The sequence below is a fragment of the Liolophura sinensis genome, chromosome 6, assembly GCF_032854445.1.
Source record: "Liolophura sinensis isolate JHLJ2023 chromosome 6, CUHK_Ljap_v2, whole genome shotgun sequence".
Lineage (NCBI taxonomy): Eukaryota > Metazoa > Mollusca > Polyplacophora > Chitonida > Chitonidae > Liolophura > Liolophura sinensis.
The window spans coordinates 36,117,027-36,144,521 of record NC_088300.1 but is presented as its reverse complement, the minus strand read 5'-3'; the positions used below and the strand labels follow the sequence as shown (position 1 = coordinate 36,144,521).

Here is a 27,495-nt window from a genome sequence, read left to right as displayed (position 1 = left end):
TTATTATTATTATTTTTTTTTCACCGACTTTGTGAGCAGCAGAACTCAAACACCGTTCAACATAGAGGTCTCAAATTTTGTACACACAATCTGGCGGTGATTTTCCAGGGGTATATTTTTTGTTTTTTTCTTAAGTCACGTGGTTCGGCCGCCATATTGGATTTTGTGTAAAATATTTAAAAATCTTCTTCTCCAGAACCACTGAACCGATCGGTTTCAAATTTGACATGCAGCTAGTAGGTCACGAGTTCTTTAAAGTTTGCGAAAATGGTTCCCTTCCGGTCAAAATTCTGGAAGCTCGCTATTGGTCGAATTTGTGACGTCACAAAAATTTCTCAAAGTTCAAATGTTCTGAACGTATTCTGATGTATCTTGAGCTGCTGATTCTGAATCTGCTTGTATTTTTTTTGTATCTGCAAATGTTTTTGAGATATAAGCAAAAAACTCAAAAAAGTGACGTAACTTCAATGACCTGTAACTCGAGAACTATGGCAGCTAGAAATATGCAACCTGCACGAAATTGTAGCCCAAGACATGCTCTTTCGAGCAATCGTCAATGGATTTGAGCTCCGATCAATAGTTTTTTCGCTACAAGCGTTTAAATCACAACTCCGTTTTTTGATTAGAAAAGATTGGAATCCTATTGATTTAACATGGAGTTAGATGGGGACTGGACTGGGTTTATAGTATTTGACCTGATGCTTTCGGCTACACTGTCCGTGATCTCCCGAAACGGTTGTACGATGACATTGATTCCAGTTCCCATCTAACTCCAGTATTCTATTAGATGGCGTAGAGATCTAACTACAACAGCAAACGACGTGGACCTGTAAAAGTTAGCTTTGTTTTGCGTAGACCTCGTCCTCTTGACTATACGTTAAACAGGCCAGGGAGATTGACAGATATGGATATGTGCCCTGGTCCAAGTGCTGACATTCTAACGATGGCCGAGCTATCAGTGGAGCAGTGAGTCCGTGCATGGCAGGTCGTGGATTGAGATGTCAATGTACAAACTTGCTGTTACACTGGTCGTGTTTTTGCGTTATTTCTTACAAATAGCGGGCTAAATCTACCAAGAAACGGCCGTTTTTCACCGGGCATAGCGTGGCATCGTTAGGGTCGCCGATCTATTCGAGGGAATACAAATGACCGGCCGACTGCCTCAGTGACAAACGGTGTAAGGTCGCATGGAAACTTTGAAAGCCGTGTATGTGGAACATGTGTCCCTTCGAACACAGAACATGAAGAGGAAAACGTCATCGATCCGATCCGGGATCCCGGCCTAGGATCTGCTATTCGCAGATCCATTCTAGTTATTATTATTATTATTATTTTTTTTTTTCGATTTTGTTAGCAGCAGAACTCCAACACCGTTCAACATAGAAGTTTAAAATTTTGCACACACAATCTAGAGGAAATTTTCTAGGGGTATATTTTTTTTTTTTTGCTATGTCACGTGGTTCGGCCGCCATATTGGATTTTGAGTAAAATCTTTAAAAATCTTCTTCTCCAGAACCACTGAACCGATCGTTCTCAAATTTGACATGCAACTAGTAGGTCAGGAGTTCTTCAAAGTTTGTGAAAATGGTTCACTTCCGGTCAAAACTCTGGAAGCTCGCCATTGGTCGAATTTGTGACGTCACAAAAAGTTCTCAAAGTTCAAATGTTCTCAACGTATTCTGATGTATCTTGACCTGCTGATTCCGAATCTGGTTGTATTTTTTGCATATCTGTGTAACTTTTTGAGATATCAGCCAAAAAATCAATAAAGTTACGTAACTTCAATGACCTGTAACTCGAGAACTAGGACAGCTAAAAACGTGCAACCTGCACGAAATTATAGCCCAAGACATGCTCTTTCGAGCATCCGTCAACGGATTTGAGCTCCGATCAAAAGTTTTTTCGCTACAAGCGTTTAAATGACAACACCGTTTTTTGTTTAGAAAAAGGTGGGAATCCTATTGCTTTAACATGGAGTTAGATGGGGACTGGACTGGGTTTATAGTATTTGACCTGATGCTTTCGGCCACACTGTCCGTGATCTCCCGAAACAGTTGTAGGATGACATTGATTCCAGATCCCATCTATCTCCAGTACTCTATTAGAAGGCGTAGAGATCTAACTACAACAGCAAATGACATGGACCTGTAAAAGTTAGCTTTGTTTTGCGCAGACCTCGCCCTCTTTACTATACGTTAAACAGGCCAGGGTGATTGACAGATATGGACATGTGAACTGGTCCAAGAGCTGACTTTCCAACGATGGCCGAGCTATCAGTGGAGCAGTGAGTCTGTGCATGGCATGTCGTGGACTGAGATGTGAATGTACAAACAGGCTACTACACTGGTCGTGTTTTTGCCTGATTTCTTACAATTAGCGTGCTAAATCTGCCAAGGAACGACCGTTTTTCACTGGGCATAGCGTAGCATCATTAAGGTCGCCGATCTATATCAGGGAATGCAAATGACCGGCCGACTGCATCAGTGACAAACGGTGTAAGGTCGCAAAGAAACTTTGAAAGCCGTGTTTGTGGAACATGTATCCTTCGAACAAAGATCATAAAGGGGAAAACGTCATCGATCCGATCCGGGATCCCGGCCTAGGATCTGCTATTCGCAGATCCATTCTAGTTATTATTATTATTATTTTTTTTTCACCGACTTTGTTAGCAGCAGAACTTTAACACCGTTCAATATAGAGGTCTCAAATTTTGTACACATAATCTGGCGGTGATTTTCCAGGGGTATATTTTTTGTTTTTTTCTTAAGTCACGTGGTTCGGCCGCCATATTGGATTTTGTGTAAAACTTTTAAAAATCTTCTTCTCCAGAACCACTGAACCGATCGTTTTCAAACTTAACATGCAGCTAGTAGGTTACGAGTTCTTTAAAGTTTGCGAAAATGGTTCACTTCCGGTCAAAACTCTGGAAGCTCGCTATTGGTCGAATTTGTGACGTCACAAAAAGTTCTCAAAGTTCAAATGTTCCGAACGTATTCTGATGTATCTTTAGCTGCTCATTCTGAATCTGCTTGTATTTTTTTGGTATCTTCAAAACTTTTTGAGATATAAGCAAAAAACTCAAAAAAGTGACGTAAGTTCAATCACCTGTAACTCGAGAACTATGGCAGCTAGAAATGTGCAACCTGCACGAAATTGTAGCCCAAGGCATGCTCTTTCGAGCATTCGTCAACAGATTTCAGCTCCGATCAATAGTTTTTTCGCTAGAAGCGTTTAAATGACAACACCGTTTTTTGTTTAGAAAAGATTGGAATCCTATTGATTTAACATGGAGTTAGATGGGGACTGGACTGGGTTTGTAGTATTTGACCTGATGCTTTCGCCTACACTGTCCGTGATTTCCCGAAACGGTTGTAGGATGACATTGATTCCAGTTCCCATCTAACTCCAGTATTCTATTAGATGGCGTAGAGATCTAACTACAACAGCAAACGACATGGACCTGTAAAAGTTAGCTTTGTTTTGCGCAGACCTTGCACTCTTTACTATACGTTAAACAGGCCAGGGAGATTGACAGATATGGATATGTGCCCTGGTCCAAGTGCTGACTTTCTAACGATGGCCGAGCTATCAGTGGAGCAGTGAGTCCGTGCATGGCAGGTCGTGGATTGAGATGTGAATGTACAAACTTGCTGTTACACTGGTCGTGTTTTTGCCTTATTTCTTACAAATAGCGGGCTAAGTCTGCCAAGAAACGACCGTTTTTCACTGGGCATAGCGTAGCATCATTAGGGTCGCCGATCTATTCGAGGGAATACAAATGACCGGCCGACTGCCTCAGTGACAAACGGTGTAAGGTCGCATGGAAACTTTGAAAGCCGTGTATGTGGAACATGTGTCCTTCGAACACAGAACATGAAGAGGGAAATGTCATCGATCCGATCCGGGATCCCGGCCTAGGATCTGCTATTCGCAGATCCATTCTAGTTATTATTATTATTATTATTTTTTTTTTTTCACCGACTTTGTTCGCATGGAAACTTTTTTACCGTTCAACATACAGGTCTGAAATTTTGCACACATAATGTGGCGGTGAATATCTCGGGACAAATTCTCCACTTTTTTGCTATGTCACGTGGTTCGGCCGCCATATTGGATTTTGTGTAAAATCTTTAAAAATCTTCTTCTCCAGAACCAATGAACTGATCGGTTTCAAACTTGACATGCAGCTAGTAAGTCACGAGTTCTTTAAAGTTTGCGAAAATGGTTCACTTCCGGTCAAAATTCTGGAAGCTCGCCATTGGTCGAATTTGTGACGTCACAAAAAGTTCTCAAAGTTCAATTGTTCTAAACGTATTCTGATGTATCTTGAGCTGCTGATTGTGAATCTGCTTGAGTTTTTGGCATATCTGTGTAACTTTTTGAGATATGAGCAAAAAACTTAAAAAAGTGACGTAAATTCAATGACCTGTAACTCGAGAACTATGACAGCTAGAAATGTGCAACCTGCACCAAATTGTAGCCCAAGACATGCTCTTTCGAGCATTCGTCAACAGATTTGAGCTCCGATCAATAGTTTTTTCGCTAGAAGCGTTTATATGACAACACGGTTTTTTGTTTAGAAAAAGACGGGAATCCTATTGCTTTAACATGGAGTTAGATGGGGACTGGACTGGGTTTGTAGTATTTGACCTGATGTTTCGGCCACACTGTCCGTGATCTCCCGAAACGGTTGTGGGATGACTGATTCCAGTTCCCATCTATCTCCAGTACTCTATTAGATGGCGTAGAGATCTAACTTCAACAGCAAACGACGTGGACCTGTAAAAGTTAGCTTTGTTTTGCGCAGACCTCGTCCTCTTTACTATACGTTAAACAGACCAGGGTGATTGACAGACATGGACATGTGCCCTGGTATAACTGCTGACTTTCTAACGGTGGCCGAGCTATGAGTGGAGCTGTGAGTCTGTGCATGGCAGGTCGTGGATTGAGATGTGAATGTACAAACTTGCTGTTACACTGGTCGTGTTTTTGCCTAATTTCTTACAAATAGTGGGCTAAGTCTGCCAAGGGACGACCGTTTTTCACTGGGCATAGCGTAGAATCATCAAGGTCGCTGATCTATTCGAGGGAATGCATATGACCGGCCGACTGCCTCAGTGACAAACGGTGTTAAGTCGCATGGAAACTTTGAAAGCCGTGTATATGGAACATGTGTCCTTCGATCACAGAACATGAAGGGGAAAACGTCATCGATCAGATCCGGGATCCCGGCCTAGGATCTGCTATTCGCAGATCCATTCTAGTTGTATTTAATTCCACCATGGCTCTATCATTCCACTCAGCCCAGGGCTAGGGGCCATATTTAATTTATTTACTTATTTGATTGGTGTTTTACGCCGTACACAAGAATATTTCACTTATCCAACAGCGCTAGCGTTGTGGTGGGAGGAAACCAGGCACAGCCCAGCGGAAACCCACAACCATCCTGAGGTTGCTGGCAGATCTTCCCGGGTACGGCCGGAGATTGGGCCATATTTAAGCATTATGTTTTTATGCATTTATGCACCAGTATGATGCTTTTATGAACAGTTGCAATCAACGTGCGCTACTGAGATAACCATAGTCATAAATATATATGTTTTAGAGGCTAATAATGTGCAACTAATTACCCTTTCAGGTGTTTCCCCATCTAGCGCTATTGTTTGATTATCGGCAAGTCATAAACGGACAGGGTACACTTAATTGGTACACTCTTGCGTCCTGCTGACATCATTTAAAACTGTTGACAATGGGTAAACGAATGCCTGTTGTGACGCCTTGTACACATTAATTTCAGTTACATTTTGTTATTCAGTGCTGGAGGAGGTAGCTGTGATGTACACGCCGATTGAGTAACATAGGTGTATGACTCAGGTGTTATCTTGTTGAAATGATGATGCTAAGTCTTGTGTAAAGCGTCAGGTAGGAGACCGCTTACCTAACCCTATACTCATAACGTGTTAAATGCCGTACTCAAGAATATTCAGCTCACATGAGGAAGGGTTAATGATGGAAGAAACTTGCATGCTGAGGATGGAGAAAAGCACAGGCTTTCATCAGATAACTGTTCTTGTCTCAAGCTGCAGTTAAAACTCCGATTGTTCCACAATGTTACTCTCTCGGCAGCTGAGTGGTTCACATGCTAGCGCTGCATGATGACTCCGCAGCCTCTCATCAATGCTGTCGCTACGAGTTCAGTTCCAGGTCAAGCTGGCTTCCTATGCGCTCATACATCGGAAGGTCTGTTAGCAACTTGCGGATGGTCATGGGTTTACCCTGGAATCTGCCCAGCTTCCTCCCTAATGCTGATCATCATCATATAAGTTAAACATTCTTGAGTACAGTGTACAACACCAATCAAATAATGAAAAAAAAAGGACAAAATAAATTCATAAATAAAAAAAATGAATACATCACTTAGCAACTGTCAGGATTATAGGGGAAAAACTGGAACTGAAACTGAAAGCAGAACTAAAAGCCTAACTGGGCATTTCCCCCTCTTGTTGTTTGTTCCACTAACATTCAGGACACTGGGTGCTTATGGGAACAAAGTTTGTCAGTAACTTGCCACAGGTCAGCTCCCTCCACACTTTAAACTGATCACCATAGTAAAAGTGAAAATTTCTTGAGTTTGAAAGTAGTAAACATCATTAAAAAACGCCTTCACAAATGAGAGATTTCTGTAACACGCCAGTCCAAACAAAGAAGTCACTGATATCCATAAATGTTGTAATAAAACACAAAGAAAAAGCATGCATGAACAAAGTTGAGTCTTCCAATGAATGCATGTATATTTAAACCGCAGTTTATACAAAAAAAGATGGCAACAATCAGTAATGGACGTAAATGTTAAAGCTAACAGTGAGATATGTAATAAGTAACCTATGACAATGTTAGCGTATCACTGGTACAATATCTACATAATACAAATATCACTATACTGCCAAAAACTTCCATTCAAGACTATTATAAACACACACTTATCAAAGCCGTTATGTAAAAATCAATGATTAAGCAATGCACAACTATAATTTTCAATGGTTTGAACAAAATGTGCTGATATAGAAAATTTATGTCTTGCCAATGGAGTGATAGCACAACTATAGCGATTAATTTTGTTTCTGAACAGCTTTTTGTGATGTGAAGCTATTAACTCATTGCTACTGGGTTATCAGTGAACCTTGATCACACATAAGTACGTGTGTACTATCAGTGCTATTAACAGATAAGAGTGGTGTGATATATACCCATCATCAATCAAGCAAAACAGACATCCCTATAGCAACTCCCATTAATGAAGAAGCCAGCATACACAAATACACTAACATTCAAACAACAGAAGTATGTCAATGTCATAACCAGTAACTGTGGACAACCACTGCATGATTCCTGTGGAGAAATTAATTACTTATACATAAGTATGGGTCAAAGCACAGCCGGTGAAAAACACAGCATGACTCAAAATACAGTGCACAAGAGTATATTCCACAAATTTGTCCAAATTTAACACGTGATCTTTTACATATTTACTCACGTACATAAACAAGATCAACTACTGAACCATTGTAGTTACAATTCCAAACAAATTTTGACCTGATTCAGCATTTTAAATTTTAATACAGTTATATATGAATTTGTGAAATTAGTCCATAACAAGGGTATCACAACATATGATTTTCCAGATCAAGGTTCACTGATCATCGTTAGTACTTTGAAGAGGCACAGAGGCCTACTTTTCATCATCTGCACTCTCTATCTGCACAACCTAACATGTGCAACACAAGTATGGTAACACAAATGTGGCATCAGACACAAAGACTTAGCTGTAGCAAAGTAACATTATAAAATCATTACAAATATGTCCTTAACAATAATCAGACTGAACCAATAAAAACAGACTGTTTTGTTTTATTGAAGTCATTTTAATTCAAGAAACAACTTTCATAATTTTTTTTCTTATCTGCAATACAATATTGGTAATTCCATAAAGCTTTTTTATAAAAGGTCAAATTTAAAACTTGGTGCAAAACTTTTTTAATGAATTCTAGAAGCTAAAAGTCTGACTTTGTAGTGTAATAATATGATCTTAGAGTGAATATCTAGAATTTTTTAATAAACTAAGTATGATGAACTTATACATTCTAAAATACATCAAAAAGTGATAACGCGCAATCACCCAATAGCTGCTTGTAGTACTACAGAACAAAATGGACAGTACATACCTGAAGGTCACAAAAATATGTGCCATCTAGACAACAAACGAACTTCCAAAAATATTCACATATGTACATAAAGTATGATGTAAACTGAGGGCCTTAATGCACTTCAAACGACATGAACCAAGCAGATCTTTCCAAGTACAATAATTATATTATTATACAATGATTAATTATATTATTAATGAGATGACACATGTACTTTAAAATCACAATACTTAATTAACAAATTATATCACATGTAAACAATATGTATGTGTATTATATTGTGGGAATATCATTCAATAAAAGCACAAAAGTAGAATCGCATACAGACCCGTGCATTTATGGGGCAACGGTACTGAACATTCAGAAAATACCATAATGAACACAATTATCATGAACACAATTATCATGAACACAATTATCATGAACACAGTGGCTACATAACAATTCACATGGCTAAATGCAAATGATAATATCTTTAGCCACAAGGATACTTAACAGTACACAAAATATGTCTTCTTCTCCTCCCATATTTATTTAGACCAAAGACATTACCAGGTTATAAAGAAAATTGCAATTCCTTGATATTTTCATAAAACATGCTGGTTTTAACCTCCAAAATTCCTTTTCTTGTATTCATGCAACATAACAAATAACACTGCACAACAATAACAGCTTGTTAATAGAAAACAAAATATATTTTATGAATTTCAAAAGCATGTTTAACCAGTAAGTTTAAATGTTTTACTATCAAAATGATTTCTAATTTGAAAAGCAACTTTCAATTGACACAGATGAAAAACTTACATGTAAAGCATTACACAATGTAAAAGAGTATGCAGTGTTTCCTACAAAAGCAGTTTGCAAACTTTGACTCATTTTCTTTAAGCATGCCTTTACCTATCCTATTTCCTTCAAATTATTAAGTCAACATTTATGAAACATTCAAATGCGTAGAATGTTAACTTAAACAGATTATTTTGCAGATGCCAAACATAACTCTATCAAACCCAATCATACAGAAACACAAGAGTTACACAGAATTCAAATAAACATTACTCAATAATGAGGTGAATAAAACTTCTATCATGTTAAAGCAGACAAAATCTCCAATATCTAATGTACATGTACCAGCATGATAATGGTAACGACGTCTAACAAGGTAAAAACTTGGACTTATTAACACGGATATGCAAGACTAAAACACATGATGAATGAGCACGTCAACACAATGAATATTAATGAAGGCATTGGATCTTGGTATTGGCCCAAAATGGCAACCAATCATAGTCAAAGAATGACAAATATTGAACATCTGTGATTGTCTCAGATGACGTGTTAGATGACGAATTTTCCTGTCAAGAGACTTTTGCCCTGTATACATCTTCACAGACTAAAACCATTGTTGACATTCCTTAGCTTCACAGCCCCCCACCCACCCCCGAACCTTCAATCAGAGTCACTTAGTTGTCACAAGGAATCACTCAAGGAATCACTCATGATGTACATCATTACGATTTATAATAACTTCCTCAATAACTTCCGTCGCACTAGTCTGAAGTCAGCAATAAAAAAAAATAAAAACAAATTATGACCCTTAATTTAGAGCCAGAAGACTGAACCTAATAATTATGAGAAAGAGGGTAAAAATGACAAAAATGCTTCATGTGGGTAGACAAGCATATTAGCCCTGAAACATAATAATGATTAAAGTATATGTAATATTATGCTTCTTTCAATGTGAGCAAAAATTTGTGATACGGAGACTGTACCAACTGAGTAAATCAAATACCACATTTGGCAATACATTGTAAGTCATTCATCAGGTCATATTTCAATGTTTCCAAAAATCTGACGAGGTTACAACTAGTGTATTTTGAGCATATGCAAATTTCTACAGAGACAACTGAAATACTCCAGACCAAACAAAGGTAAAAAGATGGACAAATGCATTCAAATAAATAGATTCACCACATACTATGTAAAAGCAACATGAATTACAACAAATGGGTGAAATTTCTAGCATATGATGTTTAAAAGAAACATAAGAAGGTCATATCAAAGGATTACATTTAAATACACTGTACATATTTAATACAATCATAAATTGAAGAAAATAATAAGAATTAACATTTTCTAAGAAAGTTGAAAAAAGGAAAACAAATAGCACAATATCTCACTCGTTGACACTTTCACAGTTTGGACAGTTTTTACAGGCAACATAAGCTTCTTTAAATTTAAGACAGAACCATGAAGAACTTTTTTGCCAACAGACAAAAGTCATGAACCTAGCAATAAAATTTGCTAATGAGACAAGAAAAGGTACAATAACTCTGAACTTGTATGTCTTGAAACTAGAAAAAAAATCCAGAAGTAGATTAGTAGATGTAGTTACTGGGGCTAATATATAAACTAAAAGGTCTGTACGCACATTTAAACAACATATACTTTGCAAATGTAAGCAAATATAACTGCCAAGTTATTGAAACAAGACTGGCTTTGTTTCTCTCCCTTCCCAAGATGTCGGCGTATGTCTTGCTAATGGACTGGCACTATTCACTGATAAAACATAAATAGTCATGACAATAAAACTAGCGCCAAACTGCATTTTAAATACGCACAATAAAAAAGGAGGATGAAAATACTAAAACTATAATACTTTATCTTGAAAGAGATTTAAGTGGCAAATAAATTTGATTTCATGTGTGTATAGGAGAGGTATATACGGGTATAAAAAGGAAACTGAAAACCTAAATGCTGAATCCATTCAATATTTACATAACATGAGGAGTTTAACTGGAAAATTAACAAGATACTAAATAACAAAAAGGAGGCAAAGGTACCTGAATACATAATACCATTGTTAATGTACATCCCTCCCCCCCACAAAAAAAAGCAACAAACATTTTGTGTATTGTCATATAGAAAAAAATACTAATACATATGGTCCAGGCTGCAAGTAAAATAATATATATATATGTATAGGTATATATGTACAAAAAATACTACATGCCACATCTAACAAGTGAACTGGATGGAATAAAATAAAACATTTTCAAATCTTAAGGAAAAACAATTTTTCTGTGAATAGTGTCCCCTCTGATTCAAACAGCTCCATTACAGCAAGGGATCATACTTTTTCTTGTCTACGCCAGTGCACTAGTTTGCTAATCTATCTCAGAAACACACCTCCAAGCTTTTGGGTAAATATATTCATCCTAAGACATGAACTTTTCCAAGAACACGTTCAGTCTTCAACACTAGTATATTCACTCCCTTTATAAGAAGTTCAAAACAAATTTTGAAGTATTGAAGAGAGCTGGGTTCAGCTTCGCAAAAATGCCATAAATGTATGATAATCATACACAGGGGACAATGGTATGGTGACAGTGACTTACAAAACATCGTACGACAAATTTATGAAAAAAAATGTCGTACAACGCTTTGTTAAACTGGGCCTGGCTGTATACGTTAAAAAAGAAAAAAAAAAAAAACAATATATATGACACCATGAATATCAGCACACTGTAACAATGGGGAACTCATAAAACTCCTTCCAGCTTGCTACAGGACGGTCAAAAGCTATGAACTCTTGTTGTTTCCTTTATTAGGTCACAGTTATCGGTGTGTGTGCCCATGAGGTACATTTGAAGTACGCACAGTGCAGCGTCACAGAAGAAAACAATGCATTCTACAGTGATAAGGACCTTTTGTGTACCTCATCCTTGTGTCTCCCATTATGTACTCAGGGGATATTTCCAGGTATCTTCAGTGTTAACATAACACAATTTTATGGAACTGTTATACATGCAAACCACACTAGGCTTTATACCGGTATCTATATAACAGGAATTGAGAATCGAAAAATTCAAATACAGAGGAATTTACTATTGCACATCAGAAAGACATTGTGAACTTGAGTATAACATAATTTAGAGACAGGTGTGCAAGTGTTGGGTTCTTAAATAAACTGAGACGGTCTTATTTTCATTAAAATGAAAATGATATAGGCTGCTCAAGGCAGGGGAGACAACACAGGGTGTTATTTAACTGACAAAACTACAAAAGTGTTAAATGGCATAATTATGTGGTCATGATATGTACATACAAGGGACAGAAAATAAAGTGGTATTCCAGTACATATGACAATATTAAGATGCACACATACATGTCCCCTATTGGTTTATCATTATTTTAAATCTTGAGTCTCAAAAAAAAAAAAAAAAAACCTTTTCATCATGTATGCAAGTATATAGAACATAATGGATACAGTTAGAAGCAATCATTAAAAAACAAACAAAGAAAAAAGCAATTTCTGACCAGAATACTGTGACCATAAATGTAGACGTAGGCTAATAAAAAAACTTGGAAATTCTTTTCAAAAAGAGACTAGTTATGTTTAAATATGTGTGCACTGCCAAATTCTAATTTCTATGATTCAATAAGACAAGAGAAGAGAAATGCTTTGTTACTTTCTGGTCATAATTATCAAGACCCATACATTTCATCACCAGTGCGTAATAGTTACATTTAAAGACATTTGGCATCTTACTTGACATAGTGGATTGAGTTGACGCTGCATGTACACTCAGGCAATATGGTGATACATAGTTCAGGGCAACACAGCAAATGCAGTTGCTATATGTATATATGTATATATTTACCTACATGTATATACACAATAACATGTACTGATAGTGAAGAGTACAAAGAAAGTATACCTAGTATACCTAGGAAGGTATACATGTAGAAAAAGTGATATTGCACCAATCCTAACTAGCCCCAAGGTGCAGAATCCCCCCCACAGGCATGAACAGTGGAGCATGCAATCCATGTGTAAAGTACCCCAAACAGATCAGCAAATACTGACTACACATACATGTTAGGTAATGTTTATGTCAAATACAGCTGACATGTGTTTTAGGATTACCTTTAGTCTGTGACAGGTGATAGCTCCAGGGAAGTTCTGTGCTTCCTGGATACTGAATGCAAAAGCTTAGTGCATGCGACCTATAATAGTGCTGTCAAACTCACACATACATATGTACCCCATTCTGCTCCAGATATACCGGACGTGCAAAATCCACACAATCCATCATCTCAACCCGTCAATCATTTATCTCAATCCATCTCTTACACGTCAAATAAAAGTTCATCAGCACTGGAGTTCTCTACAGCCGCAGTGTGAGTTATCACGTTTCCCGCAGATAAGTCATCAATGTTCACATAAAAGTCTATCAAAGACCCTATAAAGGCATGTTACACAACTACAGCTCAATTTGTTACATATATTTTTATAGGCTATACGACTCACAGCAGCTCATTTATTTCAGTGCAATGTAGCTTAATCTGCCCAGCACATTCAACAGACAACTCAGTCCAGGTCACTGTGTTAGCTAGACAAACACTCATCTGAGTAACCTCAACCCTGATCAAAGTGAACCTCGATCCACCAACTCAACAAAACGCACTAATCTCGTCCAGATCGTGATCCACCAATCACACATCCCGGCAGACTCAATCCAGTATAAACTCAGAGGAGTCAACACACAAGGATGCAAAATAAGTTCAATCCACATCAACGCAACATACAGGTACCTGCCTCACTAAAACTAACACCTGCTAAATCTTTCACAAAATTTTGCACAATTCTTCAACCTTGCACACTCACTCAAGTTCTGCACCTACTCAATCCTGCACACTGAACACAGCTTTGAATATTTGCGCAGTCCTGCAAACTGAATATCAATAGTTTTGCACACTTCCTGAACCTTGCACAAAGAATGCTTTGCACACTTCCTCAATCCTGCACTAAATAAAGCTTTGCACATTTCCTCAACCATGAACTCTTTTCAAAATTCTGCACTTACTCAAACCTGCCCACTGAATGAAGTTTTGCATGCTTGCCCAATACAGCCCACTGAATATCAAACCTTATGCACACTTGCTAAATCCTGCCCACTCATGAAGTTTTGCACAGTTCCCCAATCCTGCACACTCACACTATACTGAGTGACATCCACACTGTTGCCCAGCACACTCATTCCCTGACTCACTACTCCAGCAGCATCTGCACATCTTCTTTCCCTGGCTCGGGCACACTCACTGTCAGTCTTGTGTAAGTCAGGGTCATAATGTTGTCACGGGCTCCGCGGCGACAGTGACGAATTCCCATCCATATAATGCTGATGATGGCAGCACTGATGAGAGCGGTGAGAATCATCCCTCCGATAAACATCCAGCTCAAACCTGGACTTGTCCTTGTCACCGGAGGACTCTCAGTGTTTACTGAAGCTTTCTCATCGTTCAACCAGTCAGGCACATAGCATTTGTTCTTTGAACAACAGCACAGTTCTATTTCCTTTGCTCCTATATTAACCTGTAAAGATCATAAGCCAAAAATTAATGAGAAATGACACCATACACAAGACACCAGGCACAAGACACCAGATGCAAGGCACAAAGCACCAGACACCAGGCACATGGAACCAGGCACAAGACACAAAACACCAGGCACTAGACACAAGGCTTCACACACTTACATTATACGGACACCAAGCCATTCAGACCAACCAGGACTTGGATTATTCCTAGGTCTTATGCTAAGTTCCAAGGAAGATGGTGCCGAGATTACCAATGTTAAAAGTCTTAGTTATGACTCTTGTGGCTAAACTCCAAATCTACCACTTAAAAGGCAGACACCCAGTCCACTTTACCAAATGATTTGACACTCAGCTTACCAAACAAATCTCAGACATGTCAGCACAAACATATTAAGCCTAGTCAATGTGCATGTGTTTCACAAAGAAACTATTTATGAAAGCCTCAGACATACTTGCAATAGCTGGATTTGAACCTATGATACCACTGGTCAAGGATCACAGCAGTTGGCTATAAAGTGGATCAATTAGCACAAAGTACACTGTCAAAAGAGTATGTGGAGAGTAGAATAAATGTGACGACATCAGAGTATTTTGAGTAATTCTACACCAGTATTAATAAATTAATAATAATAAACAATACTTTGCAACTATCATCACTGCATTTTGTGCCCAATTCAGCTTAAGCCACAGCTCTAGGGGCACATTCTGAGCATGTTCATGACAACAGCGTAAACTGTAGTTGAAATAAAACCCTAACTAACGCAAGCTGACAGGAGAACGGTAATATGTGCAACCATCTGCAAACTGTCCCACTTGTCATCACTGATTGGGTTTTACTCTTTATGCTGTAGTCTTTCATAAAGCCTCAAGTTTTGCTACTTTTCACGTCTTCCTTTTATTCCTTTATTACTTCCTTTATTTTCATAAAATCTGGAATATTTCATCTTAACATTTACAAACCCACTCATATTAAATGTTCATTTAAACAGCTTACACCACGTAAAAACTTCAGTCAATGTAATGTACAGCATGTCCTCACACAAAAATTAGTTTTTCCGTGTTTCAACCAACTGACATGAACATCGATCAACTGTGCGATCCCCATGCAGGACAGATTGTTTTTAAATATACTTTCTACCTTGCATACTAAACCGAATAATGTCTGGACATGATTACTAGATGAGACTGTTGCACTATACGCTGACTGACTGCACCAATAATCTCAATGCTACAGGTGTAAAACATTCATACCTGGCATTCAAAACTACAGCTGTGGCAGAAACTAATTCAGGGGCAGGTAAGGGATGTAACATAATATTTATGAAGAGATCATGTGCACACCAGACGATATGGCTCAATAAATCATGTGGTAATATTCAATACCAGACAAAAGTTGTGACGGTGGCAAACATTATGAGTCACCATTCGGGTGTTCATTATTGAAAGAATGAGATAATCAAACTGGCGACAGATTTCTGAAGTACACCTGACAATTACAGAAATGGAACCTGCCTTAGGGCAGACAGGTATTAATCACTAATTAAACAGTTTGTGACTGGACCAATTACCAGTTGAAACTGGAAATCTATGAGGCCAACAGATGCATGTATCATGAAGAGTGTGATGAATTGATTTCAACTGTCATGCCTCAGAGCGATAAAAGAGGAGTAAAAAGAGAAAAAAAAAAAGCACCAGACAATAACTTGACAACTATGTTGATGATCGAAATACACAAAATCATCCTATTTCAACCTTGTACTTTTGTACAAACAGTTCTTCAGATCTAGTGTTGACAAGAAAAATGAATGTGTCACAAAAACGGTCGTTACTTTTAATTTTTTCACTTAACTTTTAAATTGTAATGTTATGCGACTCATTTATTATAGGCTTCTACTCTGGTGATCATGACAAAAAGTTAACACATTTTATAACTTTATAAATTTTATAAAGTGAAGTATAACAAATATATGGAACCCAACTTCTATTTAGTCAGTGTTTTTTTTTTTTTTTTTTTTTTTTCTCAATTGGTATTTTACGCCGTACTCAAGAATATTTCACTTATACGACAGCGGCCAGCTTTATGGTGGGTGGAAACCGGGCAGAGCCCAGGGGAAACCCACGACCATCCGCAGGTTGCTGGCAGACCTTCCCACGGCCGGAGAGGAAGCCAGCATGAGCTGGACTTGAACTCACAGCGACCGCATTGGTGCTAGCGCGCTAACCAACTGAGCCACGAAGGCCCCTCTATTTAGTCAGTGAGGAACGTTTAAGCATCATTGTGCTTGATAACGGTATTAGTTAAAAATGTCGCTCACTCAATAAATAAAAGTTGTGATCCCTATATTTATTATGTTATCCAACTCAACTTCTAAATGCCAGTGAAAGAAGTCTAAGTGAAACAGTTATGTAGAGGTAAGTAGTTCAGTAGATATAGGAGTAATGTCAACAAGTTTATGGGCGGATGGACAGACAGACAGGAAGTGCCGTACAATAAATATGGGTGAAATAGGTCAATATACTGTAAAAACTTATCAACTCAATGCAACATAATCACAATGTGCTGAAAATGTTTATTCTAAGCATCTGTTCTATAATTTCTTAATTCACACCACATAAAAGTATCATCGGGAAAACAGACAAATGAATAGCCACAGATGGGATCTATGCATCTAACCATGCACAATTTCAACTGCAACTGTTATCTATTGCAAGGAGCACAGGGTGTAAATGAAATCCTCAGAAATCCCCTAAAAAGCCTTAAAGATTAATTAATTTATTTATAATTAATTTGATTGTTGTTTGACGTCATAGTTATGAATTTTTAACTTCTTTGAATAGTGGCTGTTAGTTTTATGGGTAGAGGAAACAAGAGTGTCTGAGATAAAACACCAACCATTTATTGTTACTTTTGGTCCCATGAACAGGGACCAGGGCAATATAGAAATTCCCTGACCAAGTTCAGGTTTGAACCCCACACCTTGTGTGTCCTAGAAACTGACAGAAGCGCCTAGTAAGCGCCTTAACTCCGGTAAGCTACATGTATAGCAACATCTCACTAAACCTACACTTGTATTGATAAATGTTTATCATAGAATAAATAGAGGTTTACAATCTGAAATAAACTCATATCATAATCAAGATAAAGGAAATTAAATTGGAAGTTCTTGGAAAGTCATGGAAGAGCCATACAGTTTAGCTATAATGTAAGTTCTTGGTAAATCAAATGGGTTTTTTTCCCTGTGAGACTTTTTATGAGCAGAAGAAAATCATGCAAACTTCCCAAAAGGTGATAACCATACATATTGTACCTGCAGTTATATGACATACAGTAGTTGTGGTGGACTCCTTCGACAGAAACATAAATGAATGAAAACCCAGAGATTACCATTGTGCAAAATTGTGTCTTTTTAGCCATCATGCTTCAAATCCTTCACCGCTGACAGATGGGACCTGTCCATCTCTCTCATCAGTATATACTGAACATATTTCCTTGCTATCAACTCAAATCAATGAAGACAATGTAAGTGATATTGGAATATTACATCTATATTGTCCATGTAAACAGAGCTGGACATCACAACAGACAGGCACTGTGTTTGTTCACTGCTTAGTTACATCCTTAATTATGCCCCCCCCCCCCCCCAAATAAAAGAAACATTTGATCAAGTACACTTAATCAATCAATCTGTGATGATCAATGGCCTTGACTTCCGCTGGCTGGAGGACATACAAGTTTACCCGCTTTATAGCAGACCTAATTTTATAACAATTATTTCTCATGAGCTCAAAATTTACAGCAGACTAAACCTGAATCAATGAAATTAAAGGTTTCCATAGCCTAAGGGCAGAGAAAGACTTCCCAGTCAAGCAATACATGGGACTATTATTTGGTATGTTTTTCCTTCCTTTTTCCCCACGAAAAAAACACTAATGGATGCCCTTGCTGCATCACGATTGTTCATGTAGCTGATTGGGCACCGATCTATCATGTGACAGGCTCAGCTCTTGCGAACTCTGCCTCAGAGAAGTGATTTACTCTCTGCACTCCATAAACCTAACAGCCACTGTGTAAGTGAAAATTCACAAGAAAAACACCTAAAACAACAAACATAAAGCTAAAGAAAAAGACTAAAGCATCCTACCATTTTACACATTTCTGCTACGGTGTCGTTGATGGTGAGGCTGTGGTTTTGACAGTGGTGCAGGTTATCACAGAAGTACAGCTCCTCCTCTTTACCTGGGTCTGTGCGGCGGGCTCGCGCACACCGGGTGTCAGGCTGGGTGCAGTAGTCCAGGGCAGCTGCGGATCAGGGATATGTTATAGACAAGGTAGGCCAGAAAAAAACACAGGTGCTAGGCTAGATGTTTACAAAAAAAAACCTTTGTAGTTATGGGCAATATTATTAAAGAACACACCCACATATACATGTACCTGATAGCTTAGACCTGCTAACACAGTCACACTCACAGACAAGGAAATACAGTAGTTTAAAATCTGGAAACAAAATACAGCCATATTCTTTCAAAAATTATTCCATGACAATAGCGGAAAGAAAGGGTATATCAAATATGAACAGTCTAGCTAATAATTAGGTAAGAGAAACACACCCGTGCAGGTACAGGTGCAAATCAAGATGTCCAAACAGCATTAGTAAAGGGAAATAAAAACATGAGGCTACGCAAAGCAACACCATGTAGTTGTTGAAGTCATTGCAGTAGGTCTTTCCATTCACAAAGCCTAGATTTATATACATCAAATCATGGCCAACAATTCTGGAGACAACATTCGTAAAACTTAAAGTATAAAATTAAGCTTAAGAAAGTAAATTCAATGTCGTTCATTCTAGTCAGGCATTGTGAACGGTAAGCCATTACATCCCTGCATACAGACTCCTTTAATCTGTCAGCATAGTGTCAGAGATACATGAATTACGTTGAAAGGAGTCAAAATGCCAAATACATGAATTTTAACTAGGAATAGTAGGTTAAAGATCATTTATGCTGACCACAATTAACTAAGGTACGCTGCTCCTACCAATATTTATTACTGATTATACATTTTACACATTTGCTTATATTTTAGCGTTGTGGCAATTACTGTATGTGTTTTGAATTGTACAGCGCCCTTAGCAACGCTCACATTGTCTGCATTTGCAACAAGTTATCATGACCTCATTCAATGACAACTTGTCTCTTCTCTCTGTACACTCTTGCGTCATTCATAAACAAGAGTTTGGGTGAACACAACACATGCCCCAACAAATGCATTTGTTTGACATGTATAAAAGAATACCAGCAGCGTTGTGGTGAGCATAACCCCTGAGGGGAATTTTCATGGGTGTTGATGATGGATGGTATGTGGTTACCATGACAACCTCGTGAGTGGACAAGCGTGTCCACCACAAATGAAAACTTTATGGGGAACACAGTATGAACTGTAGCCCGGACACGAAATCATTTCTATTTATATGGTATATATCAGGTAAATGGCTATCTTGTTACCATGACAAAACGATGAGTCCTGACACATCATCATCTGTTTATGTATGCATCCACCAAAAATTAAAACTCTACATGGAAAACAGTTGGAGTTATAGCCCGGACTCAAAATCATCTCTCTATATAGCACATATACGGAAACTGTTGATGCAGTTATTATGACAAATGCGGAAATGAACAAATGTGAGTCGCACCACACGATCATTTGTGTATGTATGTATCCACCAAAAATTAAAACTCTACGCTGAACACAGCTGGAGTTATAGCCCGGACACAAAATCATACAAGTATCTATCAATATAGTATATATAGGGAAACTGGTGATCCGGTCATCATGACAACTGTGGAAATGAACAAATGTGAGTCGCGACACACCAGCATCTGTGTATGCATGTATCCACCAAAAATTAAAACTCTACGTTGAACACAGCTGGAGTTATAGCCCGGACACAAAATCATACATGTATCTATCAATATAGTATATATAGGGAAACTGGTGATCCGGTAATCATGACAACTGTGTGAGTCGCGACACATCAGCATCTGTGTATGTATGTATCCACCATAAATTAAAACTCTATGCAGAAAACAGTTGGAGTTACAGCCCAGACACAAAATCATATCTATTTATATAGTATATATAAAAAAAATGGCTATCTGGTTACCATGACAGCTGCGAAAATGGAGCTATAGCCCAGACACAAATACGGACGGATGGACAAAAGGACAAATACGCTCCCTCTATTGGCGGAGATGTATAAAAATATTACTATGAGTTTTACCATCTTAAATTTTTGGGTCAAATTTTCATTTTCGATGACTAAATTTTGCTGCCTGGTTGAAATGATTGATGTTTGTCATAGAATAAATATATTATTGAATGATTACAGTCTAATCTATTTTCAAGCCGCTCAACTCCAAAGACACAAAAAATGCAAATCTGCCAATATTCATTCAATAACCTAATTATTTGCAGATATTAAAAAGTAAAGTGAAATCATCCCTCAAACATTCATTTTCAATCATCTTCCTTCTCATCAGGAGATAAACAATTCCCTGGATTTTTCTAAATCCATTCTCAAGATTTTTGATGGACAGATAGAGAGATTAATTGCTACCTAATGATGACCAAAACTTGACCAAAGCAAATAAAGTGTAATGACGAAGATGAAGTTCAAGACCAAAAGAATACCAATAGCACTATATAAATAAATTCATTGACGTAATTAAGCATCAACCTACCCTTTTTAGTGGTGCCATCATTGGAGGCATTGTAACAGAGCTGTTGTCTCGGGGGAATATCTCTGACAGCATCTTCTTTGTTACAGTTATCTTCCTTACAGCAAAACAGTTCACCATCAATGCCGTTGTACCGTATCTGGAAAACATGTAGTCATTTGTAAACATCTGCTTACAAAATTTCCAAAGATATGCAGCAATAGAAAAAATATAAATATCTTACAATGCAAAACAAAACAAAAAAGAAAAAACTTTGCAGGATTGGCAAATATCAATCTAATATTAAAAATTTAGACCAGAGAGAGAGAAAAAGATGTATCTTCATTTTCTTAATTAGTTCTTCAATGCATAAACTAACTTAAAGGTGGAGAAAAATTAAAGATGACAAAGTTCAGGTGAAAGAGTGCAAAAAGTTAGTTGTAAATGTGGTCTTCAATATTTTTTTGATTTTTCTTAACTGAGAATAAGATATTTGAAAATATTTTTGTTTGGTGGGTATTTGGGACCAACTTTTAGTATATATAGTCTTTCTGTATCTTTGAAATGAGGCTGTAACTATACATGCACTAGAATTTGGTCTTTTCAGCTAACTTAATGTATTCAGCCTGGATTTTCATCATATTTATGTTTTTTTATATATATTCATAAATATGATCATAATTCAGCATAAAAGCATATGTTTGTATATAAACAACAAGTTCACATTCAAATAAATTTAATAGACATCAGGGTTCGAAGTTAAAAAATGGCCTTTTCCGTCAAAATTTATGTGCAGCATGGATAAGTGTCCGGTTGAATATTTGCCGATGAAAATTTGCACACACATGAAATTTTGCGATTTGATTAGTTTCCCAAAATGGCGTTCAAGTGGATTCATAGCAGCACTTTTTATTTGTAAGAAAACATCAAATTGCTTCAAAAAATCACTTGTCAGAAAATCATGTTTCCATAAAATATACCAGACTTCCTGTGCAAGACTTGCCTTGTTACGAAAATAGATTACAATGTTCTCTTCACTGCTTTTCAATGAGAAAAGAGGCACAAGGCGCATATTATGACATGAAATTTTACGGGGACAAGAGTGCAACTCTAGGAATATGATTTAGTCATTGGCAGCAAAACGAAAAATAAAAAAGCAACAATTAGGGTTTACCAAGCAATCAACCAATGTGATCATTAACCGACCCAAGCTGTGAAGCTAATCCAACAACAACATCAGCTACGCGACAATATTTCAAGGCAGATTGGAAACAATGTGTTAAAAATGTAAACATGTGACTAAAACAGTTACATGTCAAAACTAAGTGCACAGTGTATTTAATCATACATCGGCCAACAGTTCAGTGCGGAGAAATTCTGTTGCAAAAATGTCAGGTATCTTTTTGAGGTTAACAGGACAACTGTCCTGCTGGCATTACTTCTAATTTCTATCTCTGGACAAGCACCATATCCTTATACAGAACATCATTATGTAATGATGATAAATATCAAAAAGTGGACCCAAATACCCACCAAAGAAAACATATTTTCAGATACCCTTTTCTACCAAAAAAAAATATCAAAGACCATACTTGCAAATAAGTTTTGACAACCTTTCATCTGATTTTGGCATCATTTTTATGTTTTCTTCTTCTTGAAATCCCCAAGAGATGCAAACCATATTCATGATATTTGGACACGTTGAAAATGGTGGAGTTAGCATATGACTTGAACTAAACAATTTCCTGCATTTTTAACAAAAAACTTGCTAAAAAGGTAAACCATAAACTACTCTACAATGACTTTTCTCTTGTGGAAAGTATTTTTACCACAGAACATCCTAACAATTACTGTATTAGATCTCAAATTTTGGCTACGACCTGATGACTAAGTTGCCATTTTTGCCAGATTCTGAGAATTCTATTAACCTAACAAAGGTGGTTGCAAGGTAGGATGATATCCTACTGGGAAAATGTTTCAGCACAAGAAGTAATATATCTTGACCTTTATTCGCCTCTGAAAATGCAAAAAAAATACAATGAATTTTTAGGTTGAATACAGTAGTTGCTTCACAGAGGAATTTCCCCCTAGACAGAAAGAAAAGATGCTCTCAACCAAGACTACTTAACGTCTGCATCAGTGTAATTTCTTGGCAATCTAATCTGAATGATTTACCTGTATACCTGTGGCCAGAGGTTGATTCTGACACAGGTTCTGATAATCACAAGAGAAGTTAGCATGGATTGACACCTCTCTCAGAGGATGGCCTTTCTGCTCCAGCATCTTCACCAACTGGTATTTGAAGACGTAGCAATGCGTGATCTCTACTTTTGGGAGAAGAGCCACGGATATATTGGGCGGCGATATGAATGTCGAATGTTCTTTTGAGCTTGAATTGTGGGGAACATTGTGGTAGTGCCCAGGTAGCGCGCTGCTATGTTCTTCGTGTGTTCGCTCAATCTCTGCTTTATTTGCATAGTAGCTACAGGAATACTCCTTCATTAGCTCCCGCGAGTCTATGTTTCCAACCATGCAGGAAATGTCTGCTAAAACCCTACAACAGAAAAAACAAAAGGATTTGCTTATTTAGTTCGTACATAACATCACACTCAAGAATTTTTCATTGATATGTTGTCAGTTTTATGGGAAGGAAACTGGTGTGCCTGTTACTAACTTTCCTCAAATGGCATACAGGCTTGCACACACTATTATTGAAAAGAAGATGTGGTTATCCTGGAGGGTCACCTCCGTATGGAAAGTCACTGTACATGGTCATATCGTTCAGGAACTGGTTGCTTGCCTCAAAGAAAAGAGATAAATGTACATCAGTGATCAAACTTTAATTGATTCCCTTAAATATTTAGACTAAAGTTGCTTCTCATAGACTGAAGCTCTTAGAAAACAAGCTCAATGACCAAGCAACCAAGAAAGGGTTGACCTGTCCAAGATGGGTTTGGAGAGTTGTGACGTGATTTCCATGTAATGAACCATATTTCAAATCACCTAGTCACCAAACTCGCAATAAACGTAAATGTTTGAACCGGATTGTAGGCAATGGCAAGCATGTGCGTGGAGGAAACGACAGCTTGAGATGGAGTAATAAAGTTTAGTGTTGCACTCCAACCATATCGCTATGGTGCACCACTAACTGGACCAAAATATTCCATCTTGCTTAAAGATTCTAGATACCCATATGTAAAATAAGTAGCATGTAGCTTTCCATTTTAGCTCTTAGTTATGTTCCATAGTGCCAGCAATTGTTTTTATTTATTTTTTTTTCTTTTTGTTTTTTGTTTTTTCAAGAGACCAGACTGGAGTAGGAGCAGACGTGTTAGTGTGCACAGGGGAATCCTAATCATCCCTCTTCACTGCACAGTTATAAGGCCTACTACCATACCCCGTGGCTTAGCTGGTTAGCGCACTACCGCAGCATAATGACCCAAGAGTCTCTCACCAATGCGGTTGCTGTGAGTTCAAGTCCAGCTCATGCTGGCTTCTTCTCCGGCTGTACGTGGGAAGGTCTTCCAGCAACCTGCGGATGGTCATGGGTTTCCCCCATGCTGTGCCCAGTTTCCACCCACTATAATGCTGGCCGCTGTCATATAAGTGAAATATTCTTGAGTACGGCATAAAACACCAATCAAATAAATAAATAAATACTACCGTACGCTCTCACTAATTACAGGCCCTTGCTAATTGGGACACACTGAAAGTAAGCGGGTAGATCAGAGAAGTTTCACAGTAGGCGACATCGCCGTGCCAGATGGCCATACTGGAGAATGGACCTACCCTTGCCTATAAAGCAAGCCTTTCCCAATAGCTTGTACAAGGCAACTCACGATGTCATTTTAAATTAACTAAACAACGTTTTAAATTTTATCAAACAAATGCATTCAAAATCCACCGATATACATACCAGATGACCTTGAGAGAATATCAAGCTGTGAGGAATATGTTATTGTGAATAGCATCGGTAATTTCACAGAAAATATATGAACAATGTTCACTCAGAAAACACAGTCTAAGTGGTTAGATCCAACGGAGAAGATGACAGGCCCGATTTCCCAGTTCCCGCCAAGTACAAACCATGTAGATTTCATCTGGCATGCAAGGCTCTGGGACATGCAAGACTCTGAGAGGACATTTGCAGATGCAAAACCATACACATCATTTGTTCAGTGTCCTAATAAACGTCTAAATTAAAAAGAAGAATTGTCAAATTCCCATGAGTATTTATCTACTAATCACTCTAAAGGTTTGCTCAAAAGTTACAAATGGCCTCAGTAAATACATTAACAGGTACCTCACCACCCATTCCTCCCAAACTTCACTCAGTTCACGCAGACTTCAATTAAACTGAAGTATCATGACAAACTCCTCAGTTGAACGTAAGTGAGACAAAATATTCAATGTGTGTGTGGATTACAAAAATCAAGACCCCATGCACATCATCCGCTACTGGTACTGAGTTCTACACTTTACTACCACATAACTAACTTACAGCAAAAAGCAGGATTAAAATATTATCGAAATTCACAGCTTGTATGTATCCTGCGGATAATATATTTTTAAAAAGCTTTCCCAAATCATTGGTGGGCTTACAAGTACATGAAATAGCTAACGATTATCTACTGTGAAAAATCTTTTGAACCAGGTTTTATTTTTAATGTGACAATAAAAGCTTTTAAACAGGGCTTGATCAGCAGGAGCCAACACCAGACACCTGAGGCCACATCAAGAGTCCCAAGAATGGATATGAACTAATAATGCTGGTGTTCTTAATTAGATTCCAAGCCAAGATTTCCTCATATTTGGGCAAACATTACAGAACACAAAATTCTACACTGAATGGGTATTGACACCAGCCGGTAGGCAATAAAACATTCGCAACTCTCCAAGCCTGGTAAGCCTGGGAACATGTGTCCGTTTCTGACGTAGGTCTACATGAACAAGGTATGTCACACCACATATCAAGGCCAATATTATGGGCTCGGGAATAATGCAAAATAAAGAAGTAGCTATGTATATATGTCAAACTGTGCCAAGTTTTGACTTTCTTTAAGAAAGGCTAATATCGAGTCAGGTCGCTGTTGTCGTCGTTTCTCCAGAATTATTTCTAGTGTGCGCTCATATAGTGTTTTACTGCCAGCCAGTTTACACAGCGATGTTTAAAATAAACTTCATTTTTTCAGATAATCTTTCTGTAAATGTCACTAGTTGTTATGACAAATAATTAGCTTTCAAATTTCAAAGACCACATGTTCTGACAATGCCATGTATATCCAATAAAAGATTCTAATGGTCAACGTTCAGTTGAAGACAGCTAATCAACACGTTACAAATGTGACGCACCCACGTGTTGCATGCAAAAATTTCCGGAAGCGTCCGTTTTTCTGCATTTTTGTAGTTTATATAGATCTATCAATGTGTGCTGAGCTTTAAATGACATTGGCATGATTGAAAAACAGCCATCCAATCACACAAAAAGATTTGTCTTTTCAAAACCCGGCAGTGTCTCTCCCCGTCTTGCCAAGCTGGTGATGCTCACTGAGGTGTGACAGAGATGTGAAGTACTGTCATTGATCGACTACCGGTAATCCCCTACTCCCCACTGAGAGTGTACGACTTAAGACAACATCTTCTGCAAGGCATCATGGTGTACATTTTCGAAAAATGCGTCTGAAATTAGTGTGAACGTACGGTAGTGCTCAATCAAAGCGTCCCATGCAGGCTTGCAACCCTTGGTTTCACAATACAACCTGGACTGCAGTTTGTAAAATATGTGAGAACAGCTTAAAACGTCAAGTAACATAAAAAGAGAAACAGAACAAAAAAACACGCATTATGTTTTGACAGTTCTCTCACTCGGCTAAGTCACGGTTTGACATATATCGAGAATGTGATTGCCAAAGGAACGACCAAGCAATACCAAAGCGCCACTATGAGACAAAGATGAGTGCAACAAAAGAATGATTAGGAATAGGAGTCAGTAATCACCAGTTTGAACAAAGAAAGGCACTCCAGACGGCGTAACAAAGCCAGACATTGCTGCTCGGCATCACTTTCCCATCAGACGGTGCCATTTTGGTTGTCTCCTAGAGCAAATAATTTGGATAATATTCAATTCATTTTAAAAGCTTCAATTACTATCAGTGGCTCACAGTTATTAAAACTTGAAGAAGAAGAGAACAGAA

The 27,495-nt window shown here is 37.9% G+C and overlaps 2 protein-coding genes across 2 annotated transcripts in view; one reads left to right on the top strand and one right to left on the bottom strand.

Annotated features, from left to right (window-relative positions):
* LOC135467144 (receptor-type guanylate cyclase gcy-13-like) overlaps window positions 1-5,856 on the top strand; it is an 11,875-nt gene extending 6,019 nt beyond the window's left edge. The window contains exon 4 of the mRNA XM_064744907.1: window positions 5,816-5,856. Coding sequence (XP_064600977.1) covers window positions 5,816-5,856 — 41 coding nt within the window. The remainder of the gene's footprint in view (window positions 1-5,815) is intronic.
* Window positions 5,857-13,489: 7,633 nt separating this feature from the next.
* On the bottom strand, window positions 13,490-27,386 carry LOC135466814 (uncharacterized). The gene is made up of 5 exons (XM_064744516.1): window positions 27,299-27,386; window positions 23,477-23,855; window positions 21,326-21,461; window positions 18,727-18,884; window positions 13,490-14,580 (listed from the first exon to the last, which is right to left on the bottom strand). The coding sequence occupies exons 1-5, from the start codon at window positions 27,382-27,384 to the stop codon at window positions 14,257-14,259; spliced, it is 1,083 nt and encodes a 360-aa protein (XP_064600586.1). The 5' UTR covers window positions 27,385-27,386; the 3' UTR covers window positions 13,490-14,256.
* Between the last annotated feature and the right edge of the window lie 109 nt (window positions 27,387-27,495).